The sequence below is a fragment of the Galleria mellonella genome, unplaced genomic scaffold (genome assembly GCF_026898425.1).
Source record: "Galleria mellonella isolate WM207_F2 unplaced genomic scaffold, CSIRO_AGI_GalMel_v1 utg87, whole genome shotgun sequence".
Taxonomy (NCBI): domain Eukaryota; kingdom Metazoa; phylum Arthropoda; class Insecta; order Lepidoptera; family Pyralidae; genus Galleria; species Galleria mellonella.
Window position 1 is genome coordinate 2,664,918 of NW_026442166.1, and position 20,182 is coordinate 2,685,099.

General features: G+C 35.0%; 1 protein-coding gene across 1 annotated transcript; it reads left to right on the forward strand.

The window, feature by feature from the left end:
• The first annotated feature begins 36 nt into the window (after positions 1-36).
• Positions 37-12,595, forward strand: LOC113514098 (uncharacterized). Its single transcript, XM_026898089.3, has 10 exons — positions 37-185; positions 357-406; positions 1,429-1,587; positions 2,008-2,127; positions 2,891-3,028; positions 3,918-4,114; positions 6,021-6,223; positions 6,995-7,223; positions 7,996-8,335; positions 9,128-12,595. The coding sequence occupies exons 1-10, from the start codon at positions 132-134 to the stop codon at positions 9,294-9,296; spliced, it is 1,659 nt and encodes a 552-aa protein (XP_026753890.2). The 5' UTR covers positions 37-131; the 3' UTR covers positions 9,297-12,595.
• Positions 12,596-20,182: the final 7,587 nt, after the last annotated feature.

Sequence of the window (20,182 nt, forward strand, 5' to 3'; positions counted from 1 at the left end):
AAATGTCAATCTGTCAATCAATTGTCATTCATAAAGTATCGTTTTTGGTGGGTCGGTCATTTATTAAACTGTATTTTATTTACATAAATAAAGAAAACTAGTAAACTATTTTCAAACTTAAAAATAATTTCATGAATTATATTAAATTGTTGTCTGTCAGTTTGTTGTTATATCGGCCAATAACAGTAAGTATAATATGTAATGTAACGCCCGAAATATTCATTTGGTGTATTATACAATATTTTACCTGCTTTCTTGCATACATTGTTTTCAATTTAACGTATTACTACGTTTAACACATCATAATGATTCATTCGTATTACGGTTTTTTTTATATAATGGTGTTAATTTTGCAGGCTAAAACGTCGGTCATGGATGTTTTAAGACCTTTTCAGAATCTTTCATGGTATGTAGTATTCATAATGTTAATAATATTACAAGTAAAGCTTATGAGATGTCGGCTTTAATTTTAATACATATTAAATTTTGTATATTCACTTATTAGAAATCATTTAGAATGCGCATTTGGATGGAACTCATTACATTCTAAATATAAGGATGGACTATATACATGGAAATTTTATTTTCATAGATCAAGATATAAGTTTAGGGTTAATGTACCCCAGTTAATGATTAGAATTCCACTAGGAGCACAAAAACCTAATATTTTTATATAAAATTATTACTAATATCAGTAATATCCTGGGATATTATTAATATTAGTTGGTTTGCCATCTTTGCTTAGGAATATTTGATTTAAATATCTTGTATTGAGTGTACCCTCAAAATCCGTTTTTTCCATTCTAATTTGTAACTAATTATTTTAAAAATGGTTTCTTAGTCAGAGCCCCCTGAAATATGCATAACAATAATTGCCATATTGACTTATTAGTTGTAATCTTGGTATTTATATTTTATCTGTTAAAATAGTTGCTTAATTTCATTATGATCTGGTTTTCCTGACTTTAATATGTTTTCTGTAATTTCAATAGTTTTTTTTATATGTTTCTATGTACTATCTGTGTAAATTTTATTGGCTAATATAACATTTAATTGTGCAGTGTTTTTGTGTTAAGTGTTTTTAAAGTTATATGTTTGCCATAATAAATTAATAATTACATAGTTTTTTAAAAGAATTAAAAAGCTCTACATTAATTTATCCAAAGTATATATAAATATTGTTAGTAATGAAAAGATTAATTCCTATTTCTAGTTATATACTTGTGCTCCCCCCCTGTAAACTGTTGTGATTAAGTCCTAGAGTCCATTCTTATTGATTCATCCTTCAATGAAACTCTATCATTATAAACCCTAAGTCCTAGGCAGGTGCAACATTCTATCATTATCTATTAAAAATACTTTTTATTTTTTTTTTTCTATTTGCATATCTCTATTTGGATATAAATTTATACAGCTATAATTTTTCAGGTGCAAACCAGACTGGTGCTTCCCTAGTATGAGTAAGGAGACAAATGAATTGTTAAGACAGTGCATAGATCTGCCTAAACCTGAGTTAAGTGACAATGTTGAAGAAATCATCGAGAAAAGCAAGGAATTTCCCATACCATTCCCCATTGAAACTATCAGGTAAAAAATAACAAATTACTTTTTTACAGCATTGTTAAATATATCAAATTATATAATATATATATGTGTGTGTGTGTGTGTGTGTGGAGTTTTGAACTATACGCAAAGACATATTGCACAAAGTTATGTGCCTTTTTTAACGGGTTAGACTCACCCCCTGGACAACGAACTTAATTATGCCATCCAAAGGTTGCTTGAAAGAGATCGCTTTTATCGATAAGGTCACCCATTGTTTTCTCATTGTGATTATTTATTGTAATTATTTATAATAAGTTTACTATTGTAATATTTTTGGAGGAAACAATAAAGAGTATCTATCTATATATGCCAATGGTTTCTTTATGCAAACTTTTTTGATAGTTTATTTATTTATTTTTGTTTTCTTTCCTGTGCAATCAGTTAGAGAATTATTTTTTTTAGATTACAGAAACTCAAAACAAAGAGGCCACTAGATAATTTGAAGAGGAACATAGTGTCCACATACCCAGTAATACATGAGAGGGTGCTTCTGCTTATAACACATTTCCTTATTTACAAAAGGTATGTTTGTTATATTTTATTTTTACACTACTGTGGTGGCAAATAAGCATATGACTCCACTGATGGTAATAGTTTTTCCATAGCCTATGGATGCCTGTAATACCAGGTATGTTACATGCATGTTGTCAATAAAAAATCTTATTACACTCTTTTTGAAGAATCCCATACTGTAGATGTTAGTTGTATAAGTGTAACTATTTCTGATGAAGTATGAAAATAATGTTCCCCTACTCCTTTTTAACCAACTTCAGAAAAAGGAGGAGCTTTCAATTTAGTTGTATTTTTTTTTGTGTGTTACTGCAGAACTCTATTACTCATAAACTGATTTGGAAACTTCTTTCACATCATGCTCAGGCCTGCAGTTAGCCTTTATGTTTGTCTGGCCAGGGACTACAATAGTACGACTATTGTAGTCCCTGGCCAGACTGATTGGCTACTCAAGAAATATGTATCTTGTAATTGTTATCTAAATACAAAAAATCAGCTTTTATAGCATAATATACACACATAGACATAACAGAGTATACTGTTTCGCCCATGATACCCCCCATGCGTTGCCATTTCTGAGGACTCAGGTGTTTTTCCTCTGTACCTTGTAAATTCACTGCTATATCCCACCCTTCAAACCGAAACACAGCAATGCAAACAACTGCTTCACGATAGACACACGAATGAGACAGAGGTACTCAAGCAAACGACTTTTGTGCAGTCTTCCTCTGGTATTTTTTATTTTTTGTTTAATTTTTAATTTTTTTTGTTTCAGAGAATTTGGCACTAGTATAGAGAAAGCATTTTACAAAGATGTGACAGTACCAATGTTCATTGATAGGATATTAAAAAAGCGTGCAGTCGTGTTTATGGGGGAGGATGACCATTACAAGCTACTCAGTGGTGAGACCGCGTAAGTGACATTTAAACACATAGTTAACTATTACATTACTAGCTTTTGATGTCTTTTGAGTCACTGTTTAAGAGGGACACTGCTGCTCATCTTTGGACCATTAAGTCCACTCTTACGACATGGGGAAGGAAGATTGGGTAAAAATGGGTGGCTGATTATAGTTATGTCGGGACGACACGGCGGTTATTTAGTACATTTATACCAAATTTCGTAGTCATTGGTGAAACTGTTAATTCGCTATAAGGTAACAAACAAGATTTATTATTATTAATATATAAATTCCACAACACATAGTACTTAGCGCCATCTAATTTGAAACCAAACAGCTCGAGAGTTTATGCATTATTAAATAAACTTACAGTCAAACATTTATATTAATTTGTATTAATAATGGTGTTTATGTATGTATAATATGTATAAACATATTTACCAAAAAATGTATTTATGTGTATAGTTAGTTCTCATTAGACAAACTCTGCTTAGTTGGGATATAAATGAGCTGCCCAATATATCCTGTTCTATTTATTTGTTTACTAGCTGTGTCCTATGGTTTCACCCGTGTGAATCACATAAAGTATCCAATGTGTTAAATTAGGGTATAACCTACCCGTGTATCAAATTTTATTCAAATCTGTTTAGTAGTTTTTGCGTGAAAGAGCAATAAACATTCATCCATCATCCTTACACACTTTCGTATTTATTATATTAATAAAATTATTTTTATCATCCTACTATTGTAATTCTAATCCTATTATTGTAATTGACTCATTATTAATATAATAAGTTGAAGAATAAATAAACTATAAAAAAGTCGAAAATAAAAAGAAAAATAAAAGTTCCTGCATCTATTAGAGGTATGTTTAATTATAAACTTTCAATAAATCCTCAGTTCCGAAGGATGGGAAGCGGTCGGCACTCTTCATCAGAAACCGCCGCTTGTGTTGGAGAACTGCCTCAGTTATGATGAGATGAAACTGTCCGCCATGGTGTTTGTGAGTGGGCATACGGAGTGCATCAACAATGGTGCACGGCATAATGTTGGGATGGAGGTGGGAGAGGATGCAGAGGACAACGCCGTTATCATTGGTATTACTTTTACTCATTTGTGTCTTTTCGTTTAATAATTATAATGACCGTGTGGTCCCGGCATAGAATAGGCCACTCCTTCCATTCCCGTGGGTGTCGTAAAAGCCGACTAACGGAAGGCGAGGGATGGGTAGCAGCGTCCCTCTCAAAACATTTCTGAAGCCTGACTTCGGTTGTCAATCCGCCTGCCAAGTGTGGCAACTACTGGTAAAACCCCCCCAAGGGGGAGGCTTATGTTCAGCAGTGGACAGTTAAAGGCTGATATAATGATGATTTTTCAGTTATTAGTCCTCTTATTGCTTTATAAAAAAAAAATAAGTTTTTTAGAATTTCGTACCTTGAAAGAAAAAAATGAAACGCTTGTACGTCACTCATTCTATCACGTCTCTGTCTAACTGTCCATTTGTCACAACCAGTTTATTACGAAACTATTGGATCGATTGAGTTGAAATTTGGTACACATTTGTATGTGGGTAATTCAAAGATGGACATGTAATGAATATATCAATAAAAAGTAACAAATCAACATGCCTTTTTCTCAAACATGCTTGGAAATGTGAGCATTATTTTGACAATCTTCTTCGAGATAAATCAAAATTGCCGTACTGGCCAGATACATGTGGGCAGCGGCCGGAAATAGTTGCATGAAAATCCATATCTGTCGTGTTTTGCGGCCAGATAAATTATTATGTAAACTCATATCTGTCCTGTAATTTAAAAATGGTGGACAGGACAGGAGGAGATAACTAATAAAAGGTTTTATTTAAATTTCGAACTGGCTTGCAAATAGAAAGCTGTTTATTGAAAAAAAAAACAAAGGAACATTATGGCACGTAAAAAATTATTACTGTTCATTGAACTTAAAAGTCAAATTGTGTTTTTGATTTCCGTGCATTGTTTGAGAAAAGTACTATACTATACGTATCTTTTGTAACTGGATCTCCTTATTTACAATATGCGTTAAGATAGTTTTCTCGGAAGTACTTTCGTAGGCTAGGCTCTGCTTACATTGCAAGCGAAAAAGGCCTCGAGTGCAAAGTTACCTGTCTTTTTTTAATAAATGATAAAAAAATACTAGCCCCGCCTGCGCTATCGATGTTCGCTGGCAGGTCACCAGTGAGAGACGAGTGAAGATGAAAGCAGATCAGTTGACCAATCATAACGGATTCCACAAGAATTACTACAATGATTCCCAAGGAAAACCATGTAGAGGTCAACTAGCTCTGTAGTTGTTAGAAGGCGTTGGAGATATGTCTGAATGTATGAGGCTATTAGATCCCCATTACTTATAATTTTTCCCCCCAACATTGCTTTTTGGGTAACAGCCCCAACAGGGGGAAAGAGATTGTCAGTAATGGGGTCTAACAACTCCACTGTTAGCAATTAAACCCTTATCAGGTCGTCCTCCATACAGTTCTCCCTGGTAACTATTGTGGTTAATTCTTGTGGAATTCATCACAAAATCACAATGGGTCAACTGACGTGCTTTCATCGTCACCTATCATCCTTCACTGGTGACCCGCCAGTGTATACTATAACGCAGGGGTTATCATTTCATTTACTCCACAGTATCTACGAAGTTTTAAAGCAAAAATTAAGTACTTATATCTGAGCATGCATATCTTTATATGTATAAAAAACACAAACAGAATTCCGTGCCTCTACTCAGACTATTTATAATTACTCTTCTCCATTCAAAAGTTTCTTAGAAGAGATCGTTTTTAGCGATAAAGCCGCCCATTGTTTTCTTAGTGTAATATTTTCCTGTAATTGTTTATATTTATAATAAGTTTTTTATTGTAATCTTATGGAGGAAACAATAAAGGGTATCTATTTATTTACCTATCTATCCCCTCAAAAAAAAAATAAACAAAAAATTGAAAAGAAACTGTCAACAAACTTCCAGGTATTATCGGCACTCGTTTCGAAAGAAGAGCTCGAATGGATTGTGAAGACATTTTAATCACCGAACAACAGAACACGTGGGAGAACGGGTACGGCGAAGAAGTGACGCCCACTACATGTTTTAATGTGCTGAAAACGACGTATGTTAGGAACAACCAATCGGCCAAACATATGTGGAGGCAGATATGGTCCGAGTTTTATCAGGTAATCTTTTTTTTTTTATTCATGTTCTGTTCTGAGGATGTGTCAGAATGGACACCTGTTGCTGAATTTCATCATCCTACAACCCATCACTAACTGTGAGGTTTCAAGACACTATATAATTATATCAAATTGTGTTCCACATAAAAAAACTTTTTTTTTTTTTTTTCTTTTTTTTTTTTTTTTATATACAACTTAGAATGGCAAACAAGCTGACGGCCCACTTGAAAGTGGTAACCGTCGCCTATAGATATGAGCAGTACCATGGACATAACAGAATATACTGTTTCGCCCATGATATCCCCCATGCGTTGCCATTCCTTAGGACTTAGATGTTATTCCTCTGTACCCTGTAAATTCACTGCTATATCCTACCCTTCAAACCGAAACACAGTTATGCAAATACATTTTAATATTTAGGAATGAGCAGGTCTGTTTTTATTTACCGTAAGTATCTCATTGAGTTTCAAGTAAACTATAATAATAATATAAGCCTTTATTAAATAAGTAACGAAATAAACAATACAATAAAATCAGTAACTGTTTTGTCATCCTCTTTCTTGTTCGAAGGCAAAGGTCTCCTCCAGTCTTCCATTTTATTCTCCCTGTCTCCTTTGGCCTGTTCTAAGGTACCAATCTGTTACGATTGCTGTCCACTTTTGTGTTTTTTCTCGCATAATGTGTCCTGCCCATCTCCATTTTTATTTCTTTTATTGTATAGATAATATTCTTGTATTCAAGTGGTTCATAGGGTTGTATAAATATGTTTTTCAGGTACACAGTTACACATATGAGGAACTAACCTCCTATGTTAATATAGAAGATAAAAGTGAAGACAAAAGGTATATAGATAGATATATAAAGTGTCCCGGCACAGATAATATATTCGACAATGAGGTGTACTACAAGCGGCTCAGTGTATTGGTTGAAACGACGTTACTAGAGGCGGACTACAGAGCGAAAGAAGCTGGCAAGGATGCGTTCGTGAACATCATCGGAGCTGGTGAGTGATTTGTTACTTAGCTATGGGTAACTATATATTAACATTAGCAATATCTATATATTTTAGTTACTGGTCCAATAACGAATATGATATATATGAACATAAAAATCCGTGATTAAAAAAATAATATAAAATAACAGATTTATATCATATTGTGGAAAATGATAATGGTCACTTATATATTATATATGAATAACACCACGGATATCATAGAATGCACTGTGATGCCCATGGCATCCCTTAAAAGACTTACCTTACTTCTAAAGGATCCAGATTTTTTTTAATAGATCATAATGAAATGGTAACCCCGCTTGTGCTATCGCTATATACTGGCGGGCACCAGTGATAGATGACAGGTGAGGATGAAGGCAGGTTAGTTGGCCCATTGTTTTTTTCATCGAAGAATTCAACAAGAATTAACCAACGATGGTTTCCAGGAGAACCGCGTGGAGGTGACTTGATAGCCCCATAGCTACCAATATACCCTATATTGGTAGCTATGGGGCTGTTTAAACCCATTACTAACAATTCCTTTCCCCCCCTATCTTCTGTGTTAAGTGAGGGGACTTGATAAAAGTAAAGTTACTTATTATAATATTATTACTTTCTATATTCCGTCAATTCTCTTAATCTAAGGTCTTTTGAGGCCCTCCAGGTGAAGACGCCAGTACATTTTTCAAATTTTTCGCCAATAATCAGTTTATTAATCCTTTAGAGAAAACAATAAAGAGGATCTATCAAGAATAAAGAGTATTTTCTATTATTATTTTAGGTCTCGGCGTCTGGAAGGTGTCAGTCCACCAGCCCGACGTGTACATCCTTACGTTCCTGGAACGGATACGTTCCCTCCTAAAGAAGGACATGTTGAACCACGTATCCGACGTTAACTTCGCGTATATCCGTCCCACTAATGGGGTCCTTGCGCTGTTCACGTCAGACACGGATACGGAGAAACGGATATTCCTCGAGTGCAAACGACATCCGCGGGGCGGGATCAACGTACAGTTGGAGAATAGGGAACCGTCTTCGAAGCTGACTGGGGAACACGAGGGGAAGTTACTTGTGATGACGTATCCGTGGGATGGGAATGCGCATCCTGGGAATGAGTTCTGGTATGTGAAATAATAATAATAATTTTTATTTATTTATCTCACAATTTTTGAATACATACATACATACATACATATCTGTCACGCCTGTCTCCCATTAGGGTAGGCAGAAACAATGGAACGCCAAATGCTTCCAATCAAACAAACCTCTTTCGCTTCTTCCACATTCATCAATCTTGTCATACACGCTATTTTGTATATATGTGTCATATGTGTATGTCATACCGATATTTTTGAATACAATGCAACATATAAAATAATACCATAGATACATCGAAGTTGTGGAGAACTGGTGTCTGAAGTGGGTACCCAAAGAACCTGTATCACAATACCAAAGGGAGATTTTTGTACAAAAGTTGTTTGCTTGGCACCTCTGCCCCATTTGTGTTTCTACTATGAAGCAGTTGTATTTGCATGGCTGTTTCGGTTTAAAAGGTAAGATATGGCAGTGAATTTACAGGGAACAGAGGAATAACTCATTCAATAACACCTGAATCCTCAGTAATGGCAAGTATGGGGGTATCATGGCTATAAAGAGGGTTATATTCAGAGTCTCACTGCGTGATAGTATTTAGACGGTGAAAATCCATTGAAGAATCTCATCTAGAATCATAATCTAGAGAATCTCCAAGTTAAATATGCAATGAGCCAACCATATAGGTCAAGGAATTGATACCTAATAAGGTAGAAAGATACTCTTCCTGTTAGGCTTATTTCAGTCGCCCTGTCACAAACTACCAAATAACAAGTACAAACTTGTCACAAACTAACAAATACCAATAATTTTTTGCACAGGTTGGGAAGCTTGGACGGGTCTGGAGACCCAGCCGCGGCCTGTTCCACCCAAGTGGCCGAGTTACACAACGCCCACATCAACCCGTCCGTCAGCGCTGCTAACGTCCGCGTGGCTGGCCGACTCGGTCTACGCACACTGGCTGAGTACTGCCACGAACTCAGCACGTAAGGCTCGCTGTATTCGCTGCTATATACAATTATATACTAGAATTAAAACGTGTCACGGAAAGGTTACACACGCTGAAATCTGAGACAACAAAGTACTTATTGGTAACTCTCTTGAAAGTTTAAAATAAATTATGTTATAAATGCATACTAACATTATAAACTAAGTATTAGACCTAACTTCATCCGCATGGCAGCGATATTTTGATTGACTAGGGCAAAATAACCTATGTCCTTCGTCCTACGTCCCAATCATATGAAATTACGGCTTTACCACTAAATCGATCATGTGACTGTAAAATGTTTGTTTATGGATTTCGGATTGTTATACCATTTTCGTTGACAGTTTATATACAACTGCATACCTACTACAATTAAATATCAAACAAAGCTAAAATTTGTCGGAGTACATTGCAGCAAGATTTATAAACAAAGAATGAAATTGAGTAATAATTTTGTACGTCCGAAATCGCAGCGTGTCTATCAGCGCCATCTAGCGTGCGACACAGCAACTCAGTAGTTTGTCGTCAACGATAGATGTCGTTAAAAACGATTCGCTTGCGACATATATTTAGAGCAATAGGGTGTGCTTGTTAATTACATAGAAATCATTAAAATACCACCGGTGAAATTAATGAAGACTTTTTCAAAGAAAAAAGACAAAAAATTTAAACACATAAGTTAATGATTTCGATTGTAAATATTGATAATGACACAAAATATAACATCTGTACTACTAGATTAGCTTTTTCAAGATAAAGTATTTAAATTTAATATACAAGTAAATTGTTCGCGTGTATGGTGAAATCAAAAAGTATGAAGTAGCAAAAAATACTGGACTATGTAGGTTTTGAAAATCTTGAATTTTCTAGTTCTTTTATTTATACATTGTTTTACGCCCCTCAATAAAATGAATGTTTTAAATATAAAACAATTACAGTATGTATATATACCCTAAATGTATAAACAAGTTTAAATGAATTATATACATATTTATGTTATACATTATTACTTATTTGATGTAGACAAATACGGAGGATTGTATCTAGCAAGTTAATCATAATACATAAATGCGATTGTAATAGCAATACTTGTAAATTATCAATTCTGCCCCCGTAGACAAGTGTTGCCACTTGTCTATTATATAACGTGTCTATTGGTAGACACGTTATCGCTACTGCATGCATGAAGCCAGACAGCGACTGTTTTATTTAGGAAAATCCCCGGCTACGCTATCAGTATACATTAGCGGGGTACCAATGAAGAGTGATAGGGGAAGACGAAGTCAGTTCAGTCGACTTACCGTGACATATTGACCCGGCAAAACATATCGTTCTTAATAAAATACTGACTTGAAATGGTAAAATGGGGTTTGGTGAATGAAAACATACCTTCTCAATAGACAATTATTATGTTCTAAGCATAAATAATAATAAATACCATTAAACGCGCGTTATCAAACTCTTAAGAGAGATTTTGCCTCACTCTGCGTGTTTTACCGCTTGTACAACGGACTGTGTTCAGAGGAATTGTTCAATATGATGCCCACGGCCACCTTCTACCATCGTACAGCTCGCCGTCGACACAGAGTTCACCCTCATACCTTAGAGACTAGATGATCGCATACAGCGCGATTTGAAAGAAAGAAATGTTTCCTCCCACGAACGCTCAAGTTATGCAGTGAGCTCCCTGTCGACTTTTTTCCAAGAGATTGCAGCATGGGATTATTTACAATAGCGATAAAGGGAATTCTATAGGGTCGGTTCAGGTCAACGCACGCGTAATGCCCCTGATATTGCAGGCGTTAATAGAGTTCGGTAACCGCTTACTGTCAGGTGGGCCGTATGCTTGTTTGCCATCTCAGTGGTATAAAAAAACAGCGCGGCATTGACAGTTTTGTACTGTACTCATGAAACAACAATTAGGAATTAGCTTAGAATTGGGATTGTTTCCCAATAGTTTGCATTGGCAAGTTACACTAATGTACATCTATCGGTACAATTTGGAACTATTATATAGCTAGATTCGAGAGTGCGGAGCCTCTCAATTCCATTATAGATCTATTGAGATTCGTTTCAAGAATAACCCCACAGGTCAGTATTTTATTAAGAGATATTAGTGTAATGTACTAAACGCGGAATTTAAAAAGTAACTATTACATAAAATTGTCACAAAATGAGCTTTATAGCGTCCATATTGTTTAGAGCGGTTGATGGCTTTATAGCTGTAAATATTTATATTAGGGGGCATTCAAGTATTATGTAATACAATTTATGAAGTTTTTTGACCCTCCCTCCACTCTATATTTGTCTGTGTCCCCTCCCCCTCCCTAAACATTACGTAACACCCAAGTGGCCATTTTCAAATAATATTAACTGATACTGACAACGAAAATAAAAATGACATACAATACAGTCGAGGGATTCCCCTAAATCATAAACGAAAAGGGTTGCTAGTTTGGGAGATTTTAATTCCCTTATTTTTTATTTAAATAAAAAAAAATTACATAACGCGTTTATCGTACCCCACTCTTGCACCTGAAACGCATCGTAACCTTTTACAAGACTCCCCTCCCCCTCTTCACAAATAGCATTGCGTAATACTTGAACGTTCCCTAACTGATGCATTGATGTACAAAAAATCAGAGACTAAAGAGTGACACTGCAAATTGTACAATTAATTCGAACCAACAACCGATGTCATGTTTGTACTCAAAGATGGAGATGAACAAAATGCTAATACAAATCTTTGTAGAAACAAAAAGATTTAAACATGGAGTTTCATATTAACAGTATTTACGTTTATTGTTATGGATAATTAAATTCTTCTTCTTTATTGCACACAAAAGGTTATTGAAATGTAAAACAAACATAATAGTGCACAAAGGCGAGCTTATCTCCAATAGAGATTTCTTCCAGCAGACCCAATATGAGAAAACTGACAGTTCATTAGTAGTTACAGTCATACATGTGTACCAATCGACTTAAATGTTATAGTTAAAAATAAATATATATATATATATATATATATATATATATATATATATATATATATATATATATATATATATATATATATATTACACAAATATAATAAGTATGTACATCAGCATTGTGAGATGTAATAATTCTTCAGACATGATTTGAAAATTCCAATGCTTGGGCTATTTCTAATTTTCTTAAATATTTTTAAATTAAATCACCACATAATTGCATACAGTGTACTCTCCAGTCTCCAGTATCGTGACTGCAAAATCTATATCTGTGATATAATACCATAAGTAAATAAATGCACTACACTCAACTCGTTCTTTTGTTCTTAAATTGTCTATTTTAAATTTAAACCCCTCCTCCCCCCCCCCCCACTTCTCTTTATCATAATAATCTAAAAGCTCTCATAAATCTATTTTAGTTATTTAAGTGTTTTGTACTAATTTCTTAAATAGAAAATCAAAGTGACAAAAAACTCTAATAGTTAAAATATGTTTGTAAACATGTTTTAGTTTTTATGAATAACAGGCTAATATATTATTTACATGTAACATTTTGTACTCTTATGACGTGAATCTTAAATTTTTTGTATATCAATGTACGGATAACATTTTATGATATGTATAAAATAATAGTTCTAAGTGTATTTTAATGTACAATTTGTATAAACACTTGTTTAATTGTGCACTTGCGGTAAATATAACAGCCGCCTTATTCATAAAAACTAATTGTTTTTTTTTATATAACAGCACGACGTGTGATAACGCCATTCAGAGTGAACACGGGAACAATATGGTTCAGGAATGGTATAAAAAGTCTCTCTCGAATGTAAACACATGCTCTGTAGATCTGATTGCTCTGTGTTTACAGAGCAATCAGATCATCAGAATTATAGTATTTTTTTTAATTACTATAAAAGAAAAATTTCGTACTGTTTACAGTTCAATAATTAAGCTAAACGTTATAGGTATTTATGAATAAGAGGGTAACATGGTTGTTTTATTAAATTCTTCAACTGCTTAATTCAATATGGACGCGCCTTTATATAGTTTAAGTCCTATATCTTATATAGAAATAGATCCGGTTTATTTATTTTATTTTCCTTTAATTTTTTTTTTTTTTTAAATATGCAGACCAGTTTTGTGAGAGACTGGTGTTTGCGGTAGGTTTAGAAGAACCTGTGTTACAAGTCACCAGTGCCCCATCTCCACTTTTATTTATATATTATATATTATTACACGGTTTATATTACTATAACACTCGCTTTGAGTGCTTTAGTAACACTTAAATGTGTCTTGTGAGTGGTACAGTCAGCATCAAAAGTAGAGGAACGCGTACAGAATTGCAAAATCCGTAAACACTGTTGTCTACATAAGTATGCAATTTAGACAAGATTTGCGTAATTATTACTAATTAATAATTGACGCGTAATTAATCTAATAAAAAGTTATTAGTATAGTACTCCATTTTTGTTTTAATTGTATGAAACTGGAGTCACTAAGATTTCACTTGGAATAGCTTTATTTGGAAATGCCTTGTTGAAATTTTGATAATTCGTTTCTATAATTCGTGTATGTTTTTGAGTTTATACTCTTTTTATTAAATTATGCATTAAATGTTAGTTTCTTCCTGTGCTCACGGCCACTCGAACCACATGCCGAGAACTTGAACTCAGGCCGCGAGCCTGTGACATTTTGCTCGCTTTGAATTCTGTTACGCCATTGATTGCTAGCAATAGAGTCGCTAGCCTTAATTACTAGCAATTCCTGTCCCCGCATATCTTTATATGCCACAGACTATAATGGTTTTAAAAATATAATCGAATGATCTCTTTTGATGCTGACCGTACCATTCAAAGGCTACCGTTTACACGCTACTAAACTGAAGCATTGATATACGAGCTTTTTTATTAATATAAACCGGACATTAACATTTGGCAGCACCTTACGATTGTAAAAAAAATCTATTCTAAAAATATATTTAATCCCACCAGTGGGAGGCGATGTTGGGAATTGTATAACACATCTATTTTGAAATGTAACCAAAATGAATGGAATGCAATAATATTTGGAGAAAAGTCGTATTCGCTGTAATAAAGTATTTTTTTATTTGTATTTTCTTTTTTATTTTCTAATTCTTTTTTTATTGCAAAACATTTTTATTTATTTTTTATTTAAAATTTTTAATCGTTTTTTTTTTAGCAATATGGGAGCGTGGCCTAATGATTATTTTGATTTGTAAAGATTGGCTTAAAATGTCGATTAAGAGGATACGACTCATGAAAGACTTTTTTATTTTGCTGGGTATTATATACAAAAATATTAGAAATTTAATAATTATTAATGGTCGTAATACAAAGCGCCATAGTTCCAAACTTAGAGACTGATAAATCTGCTTTCTTTTTTCCTAAATATGTACATAGAAATATATACATACTAAATGTCTATCATACGGGAATCGATCCCATAACCTTTGGAAAGTAAAGGAAGTACGAGTATATCAAATCGTTTAGTGAACACGCTTTCCTATACAAACCTATCCATTAACTATTACCCAGCAAAATTAAAGACTTTAAAATCCTAACCATTAATTATTACCAGCTAAATTAAAAGGAACTTAATCCATTAACTATTACCCAGCAAAATTAAAAGACTTTAAAATCCTATCCATTAATTATTACCAGCTAAATTAAAAGGAACTTAATCCATTAACTATTACCCAGCAAAATTAAAAAGACTTTAAAATCCTATCCATTAATTATTACCAGCTAAATTAAAAGGATTAGGATCAGGAGGACAAAAATTATCAATTATCACATTGTACATAACAGTGTGAGATAGTTTGTGACAGACATGTGAAACTAGAACATACAAACGTACGCGTAGATTGTGCCTATAATTTTATTGTTATAATACTTGAGAGCGTTTATACCGAAGACTGACGATGATCTTTTATTATTTCACTGGCCATTTGATTAGAATTATTTTATTTAATTCCGCTACCATTAGTATGCGTGTCACTGCCAACACTTCAAGATTGATTACTATTATTATTATCAGAAGCTCTACAACCTTCCATATTAGCCATCAATCGCCGACTCCCATTTCGTTCACGCACGTTTTGCATCTTCAGGCACATTAATATTTGCTGCTTGGAGCCTAACTGTTCGACATCCAAACTGCGAAGATTATATTATTTCATTAATTGCCCGTCCTGGCTTTGCACGAGTTTACTAGTAAAGGAAATCAGACTGAATCTACCCTCTCACTCATTTTTTTATATGTGATTTTTTTTTAACCCAAATTGTTCATTTTCCTCTCATATTCGTCGTCCTCCGTGGCGCAGCGGTCAACACGCCTGCCTGCGACGTGGAGGCCCCGGATCCCCGGCCAGGTTATGATGGAAAACGATCTTTTCCTGATTGGCCTGGGTCTTGGATGTTTATCTATATATGTATCTATTATAAATATAGTACCGTTGAGTTAGTAGCCCATAACACAAGTCTCGAACTTACTTTGGGGCTAGCTCAATCTGTGTGATTTGTCCGTATATATTTATTTATTTATTATTATTTTTTAAATATTTAATATCATACAAATGTCATTACAAACACGTTAATGCAATAATATTGTTATTAAGCTATCACTGAAAATTGGAATTTTGTTGGCAATAATGTAAATGAAAAAATCCGAAGCAAAAATTATGAAGTAAGTGCAAAGATTTTAATGGCAGATTAATATGCAACGTATTCTGTGGTAAATGGTTTAGTTCGCTAGCAGTGAACTTTTTAAATAAATCAGCCAGAAATTTTGAAAATTGTTGAATTGTTTTTGAAAATTGACATGTTTCCGACGTTGTCATACTTCAGTGTAGGTATGGGTAATATTGGTAGCTCTGCGATATCTATATACTCGGTTCATCTGGATATTAATGGCGGTAAAACGGTCATTACCCATTCCGATATCGCCTGTACCGATCGGATATCCAAGGGCCTACCATGAAATGTTTTACGAAATTTCGAGCCCGAACGAAATACAAATATGATGTTAAAATTACATAATACATACTGTTTAAAGATGTTGAAAATTTTAAAATATCGTTCCTTTGGACTTTAATGGTAAGATTTATGACGAGCGAAATGTTAAGCTCCATTTACTGGGCCGATTTTGGTATGAACAAAAAACACGAAATTGAGTCCGAAAATTCGGAATTTCATTTCATGGTAGACCCCCAATATTCATTTCGATCGGGTTCTTGATTTCGACACTAATTATTAGATAACATATTCGTTGTTGGGCCAATATATAGATATTGTAACTATATATATATATATATATATATATATATATATATATATATATATATATATATATATATATATATATATATATATATATATATATATATTGCCCACCTATACTTCGGTGAGCTATGATATGAACGCTCTTAATAGGTCTTTGTAAGAAGTTATTTAACATAAGAAATATATGCCAGTGTTTTATATTATGCATTTTGTTTCATTTTAAACCGACTTTTTTTTATACAACTTAGAATGGCAAACAAGCTGACGGCCCACCTGATGGAAAGTGGTAACCGTCGCCTATAGACATGAGCAGTACCATGGACTAACAGAGTATACTGTTTCGCCCATGATACCCCCCATACGTTGCCATTCCTAAGGACTCGGGTGTTATTCCTCTGTACCCTGTAAATTCACTGCCATATCGTGGGATACCTTTAAACCGAAACACAGCCATGCAACAACTACTTTACGGTTGAAACACAAATTGAACAGACAGAGGTACTCAAGCAAACGACTTTTATATAAAGTCTCCCTCTGGTAACTAGAAAACAAACTAAAGTTCTACCCAACCATCTGGTTAAGTGGCGGTCCTATACCCTGCATTTTTTAAGCCACTTTCTTCCAAGCACACCCACACTTTGGAAACAATTTCCAGCAGCAGTATTTCCGTACATCGACATCATAACCTTCAAGAAAAGAGCATATTCCTTTTTAAAAGGCAGGCAGCACACCTGCCTCTGGTGTGGCGGGTGATCATGGGAGTTAGTTGTCACTTACCATCTGGTGACCCACATGCTCGTTTGCCTCCAGTGTTATAAAAAGAAACTTAAATAAGTTTCTCGATCCGATTGTTTCCTGGAATTGTTTTCAATGGATGATAATGGAACGATAACCCCGCTTGCGCGGTTGTCAGTATTAGGGGCTAGCGACTCCCATTGTTAACAATATAGGTTGACGAAGCCGCAGACTCCCCTTGGGGAAAGGGATTGTTAGCAATGGAGTTTGACAGCCCCATTGCTAGCAATATGCCCAGGTCAACCTCCGCGTGGTTCCCCCTGGAAACCATCGTGGACAATTCTCGTTGAATTCATCACGATGGGCTAACTGACCTGTTTCATCCTCATCTATCATCCTTCACTGGTGGGCAACAGCGTAAACCGATAGCGCGGGTGGGGTCACTATTTCGTTATCACCTATAAAAAAAACCCGCGGACTCCCCTGAAAACGATCGTGGTTAATTCCTTGTTGGACTAACTGGCCTGTGTTTATCTTCACCTTGTATTATTACCATGTGTACCGAAAGAGACCGCAGCGCTATGATGATAGATGGTAAAAAAAAACTCAGGCTCGCGCTTGCGTCACAGTCACTCATGAGTAAGGATCACGAATTGGTTCCGTAACTAGCCGAGCGTTTCGATCTAATTACACGTAAGTTAAACTGCTAGTTTTTAAATTAAAATATATGTGCTTACGAAACTTAACAATAAAAATATACTCGTTTACGCTATCGTTATACGCTGGCAGTAAACCAGTAAAAAATGACGGGCCTAGCTGCCAAACGTGGAAACTACTGGCAAAACCCCCCAATAGGGGGACCTAGGGGTGAAAGAGACTTAGTAATGAGGTTTGATAGCGCCATTATCAGGTCATCCTATACACGGTTCCTCATGGAAACCATAGTGGCTAATTCTTGTTGAATTTGTCAGGATAGGGTCCCCCCTAGTTTATACCAATAGCGCATGAGCTATGGGTTATCATTCCATTATCGTTCATTAAAAAAAAAGAGGGAAATTATGTTCAGCAGTGGACAATTAACGACTAATATGTTATGGTATACGTCACCACGCGGACAAAACCGAGGGTTATAGTTAGTATAAAATATAATCCGTATATTGCTCAATCGTCAACTTGTACACAAAATGTAAGAAAGAACAGTTGCCTAAGAGGCGTGTTGCGGTCTGAAGTACGTACTGTACAACAATCAAGGTTTAATGCGAAACCACTTTGGAAGGCATAAACCTCTTGAGTATCGATTTTAAACAATGGTCGCTGAAACATGCATTAAGGTGGTATTGTTATGTAAAATGCGATTTATGGCTTTCGAGGACGCGTGGTGTAAACGTAATGGACTTTATGGTACGAACGTTCTCGAAGTGTTTAATGTTTAGGTAAATAGATAGATAGATATATCGTTTATTTGTTTGTTACTAATCACACACAACATGTTCATAAGAATAGATAATACATAAAACAACATAAGATTTATAAAATTGTCTTATTATGTGTGATCTGCAGCAATACAAAAAGGTCGAAGCTCAGCGTGGAACATTGTTCAAGGAACAAAACACTGATTTTCAGCTTTAACCCATTTGACGTACCCGAAAATAATAATTAAAATAAATATAAAATAAAAAGGGCAATATTTTTGGTGATTGTCTGTGCAGTGTGTGTATATATATATAAAATTATAGATATATGAAATCATCGTATCAGCATGGCTACCAACATAGGCCTCCCTTTATTAGAATTGATTAGAAGTAAAAATTACACTCTTCAAAGCATATTGCCAAACATTCTATACGAGCAGCCTGTGGGTCAACTGCACACAGGCCTCACTCAGTGCCCTACGAATCTAGTACAATAATAGTTTTAGAGTGCTGTTGGGGCTACCTCGCTTTTGTAGCGCCTCCAGCATGTTTGCTCAATCTCGCGTAGATGATTACTACACTATAAGGAGAAAGAGAACTGCATCATTGCTACACAGGGTTAGGACAAGCACCAACAGCGATAAATATAACTCGCCTATAATTGGGCATTTCATTCAGATGCTGATCTAGTCGGCTGGCTCACATCTGAGTGAACTGCTTTAATTAATTTGCTTTTCTTTTTTACTAACATAGTTTGTAAGAAAACTGTTACTAACAAAATGGACCAAATTGTAGTCTGAGTAATAAAGTATATTATTTATTGGTGGGTTTTGCCAGTAGTTGCCACGCTTGGCAAGCGGGTCGGTAAGGGCAGGCTTTTGTGACGTATTAAAAAGAACACTAAAAAGCAATGCAATGCCGTAGGTGTTGTGGGTGATCTGCCGGTAGTCATACCATCAGGTGAGCCGCATGCTCGTTTGCCCCCTGTGTTGTAAAAAAAAAAAAAAACACTGCTGCCCGTCCATTAAGTTCCCTTAATTGCCTCATACGACGACGAGAAAGCGAGGGGTGACGCATCTATATCGGGACCATATGGCGATTCATTAACATCCACCAATGAAGCTGAAGAGTGTTTTAAAGAAATATGGGTCGAAAAAAGATAAAGAGTTTTCAATAAGTTATTTGCTTACCTACCTACCTCTGTACCTCTGTCCCATCCGTGTTTCAACCATGAAGCAGTTGTGTTTTGTATAGCTGTGCTTCGGTTTGAAGAGATATGGCAGTGAATTTACAGGGTACAGAGGAATAACACCTCAGGAATGGCAACGCATAGGGGGTATCATGGGCGAAACAGTATACTCTGTTATGTCCATGGTACTGCACATGTCTATAGACGACGGTTACCACTTTCCATCAGGTGGGCCGTCAGTTTATTTGCCATTCTAAGTTG

What these genes read in the sequence shown, in the direction of transcription:
- LOC113514098 (XM_026898089.3), top strand. Translation starts at nt 132, where the DNA reads ATGAATTATATTAAATTGTTGTCTGTCAGTTTGTTGTTATATCGGCCA. An exon ending in CATTTCCTTATTTACAAAAG is followed by an intron (nt 2,128 to 2,890) that starts GTATGTTTGTTA and finishes TTTTTGTTTCAG; the next exon opens with AGAATTTGGCACTAGTATAG. An exon ending in CGTGAACATCATCGGAGCTG is followed by an intron (nt 7,224 to 7,995) that starts GTGAGTGATTTG and finishes TTATTATTTTAG; the next exon opens with GTCTCGGCGTCTGGAAGGTG.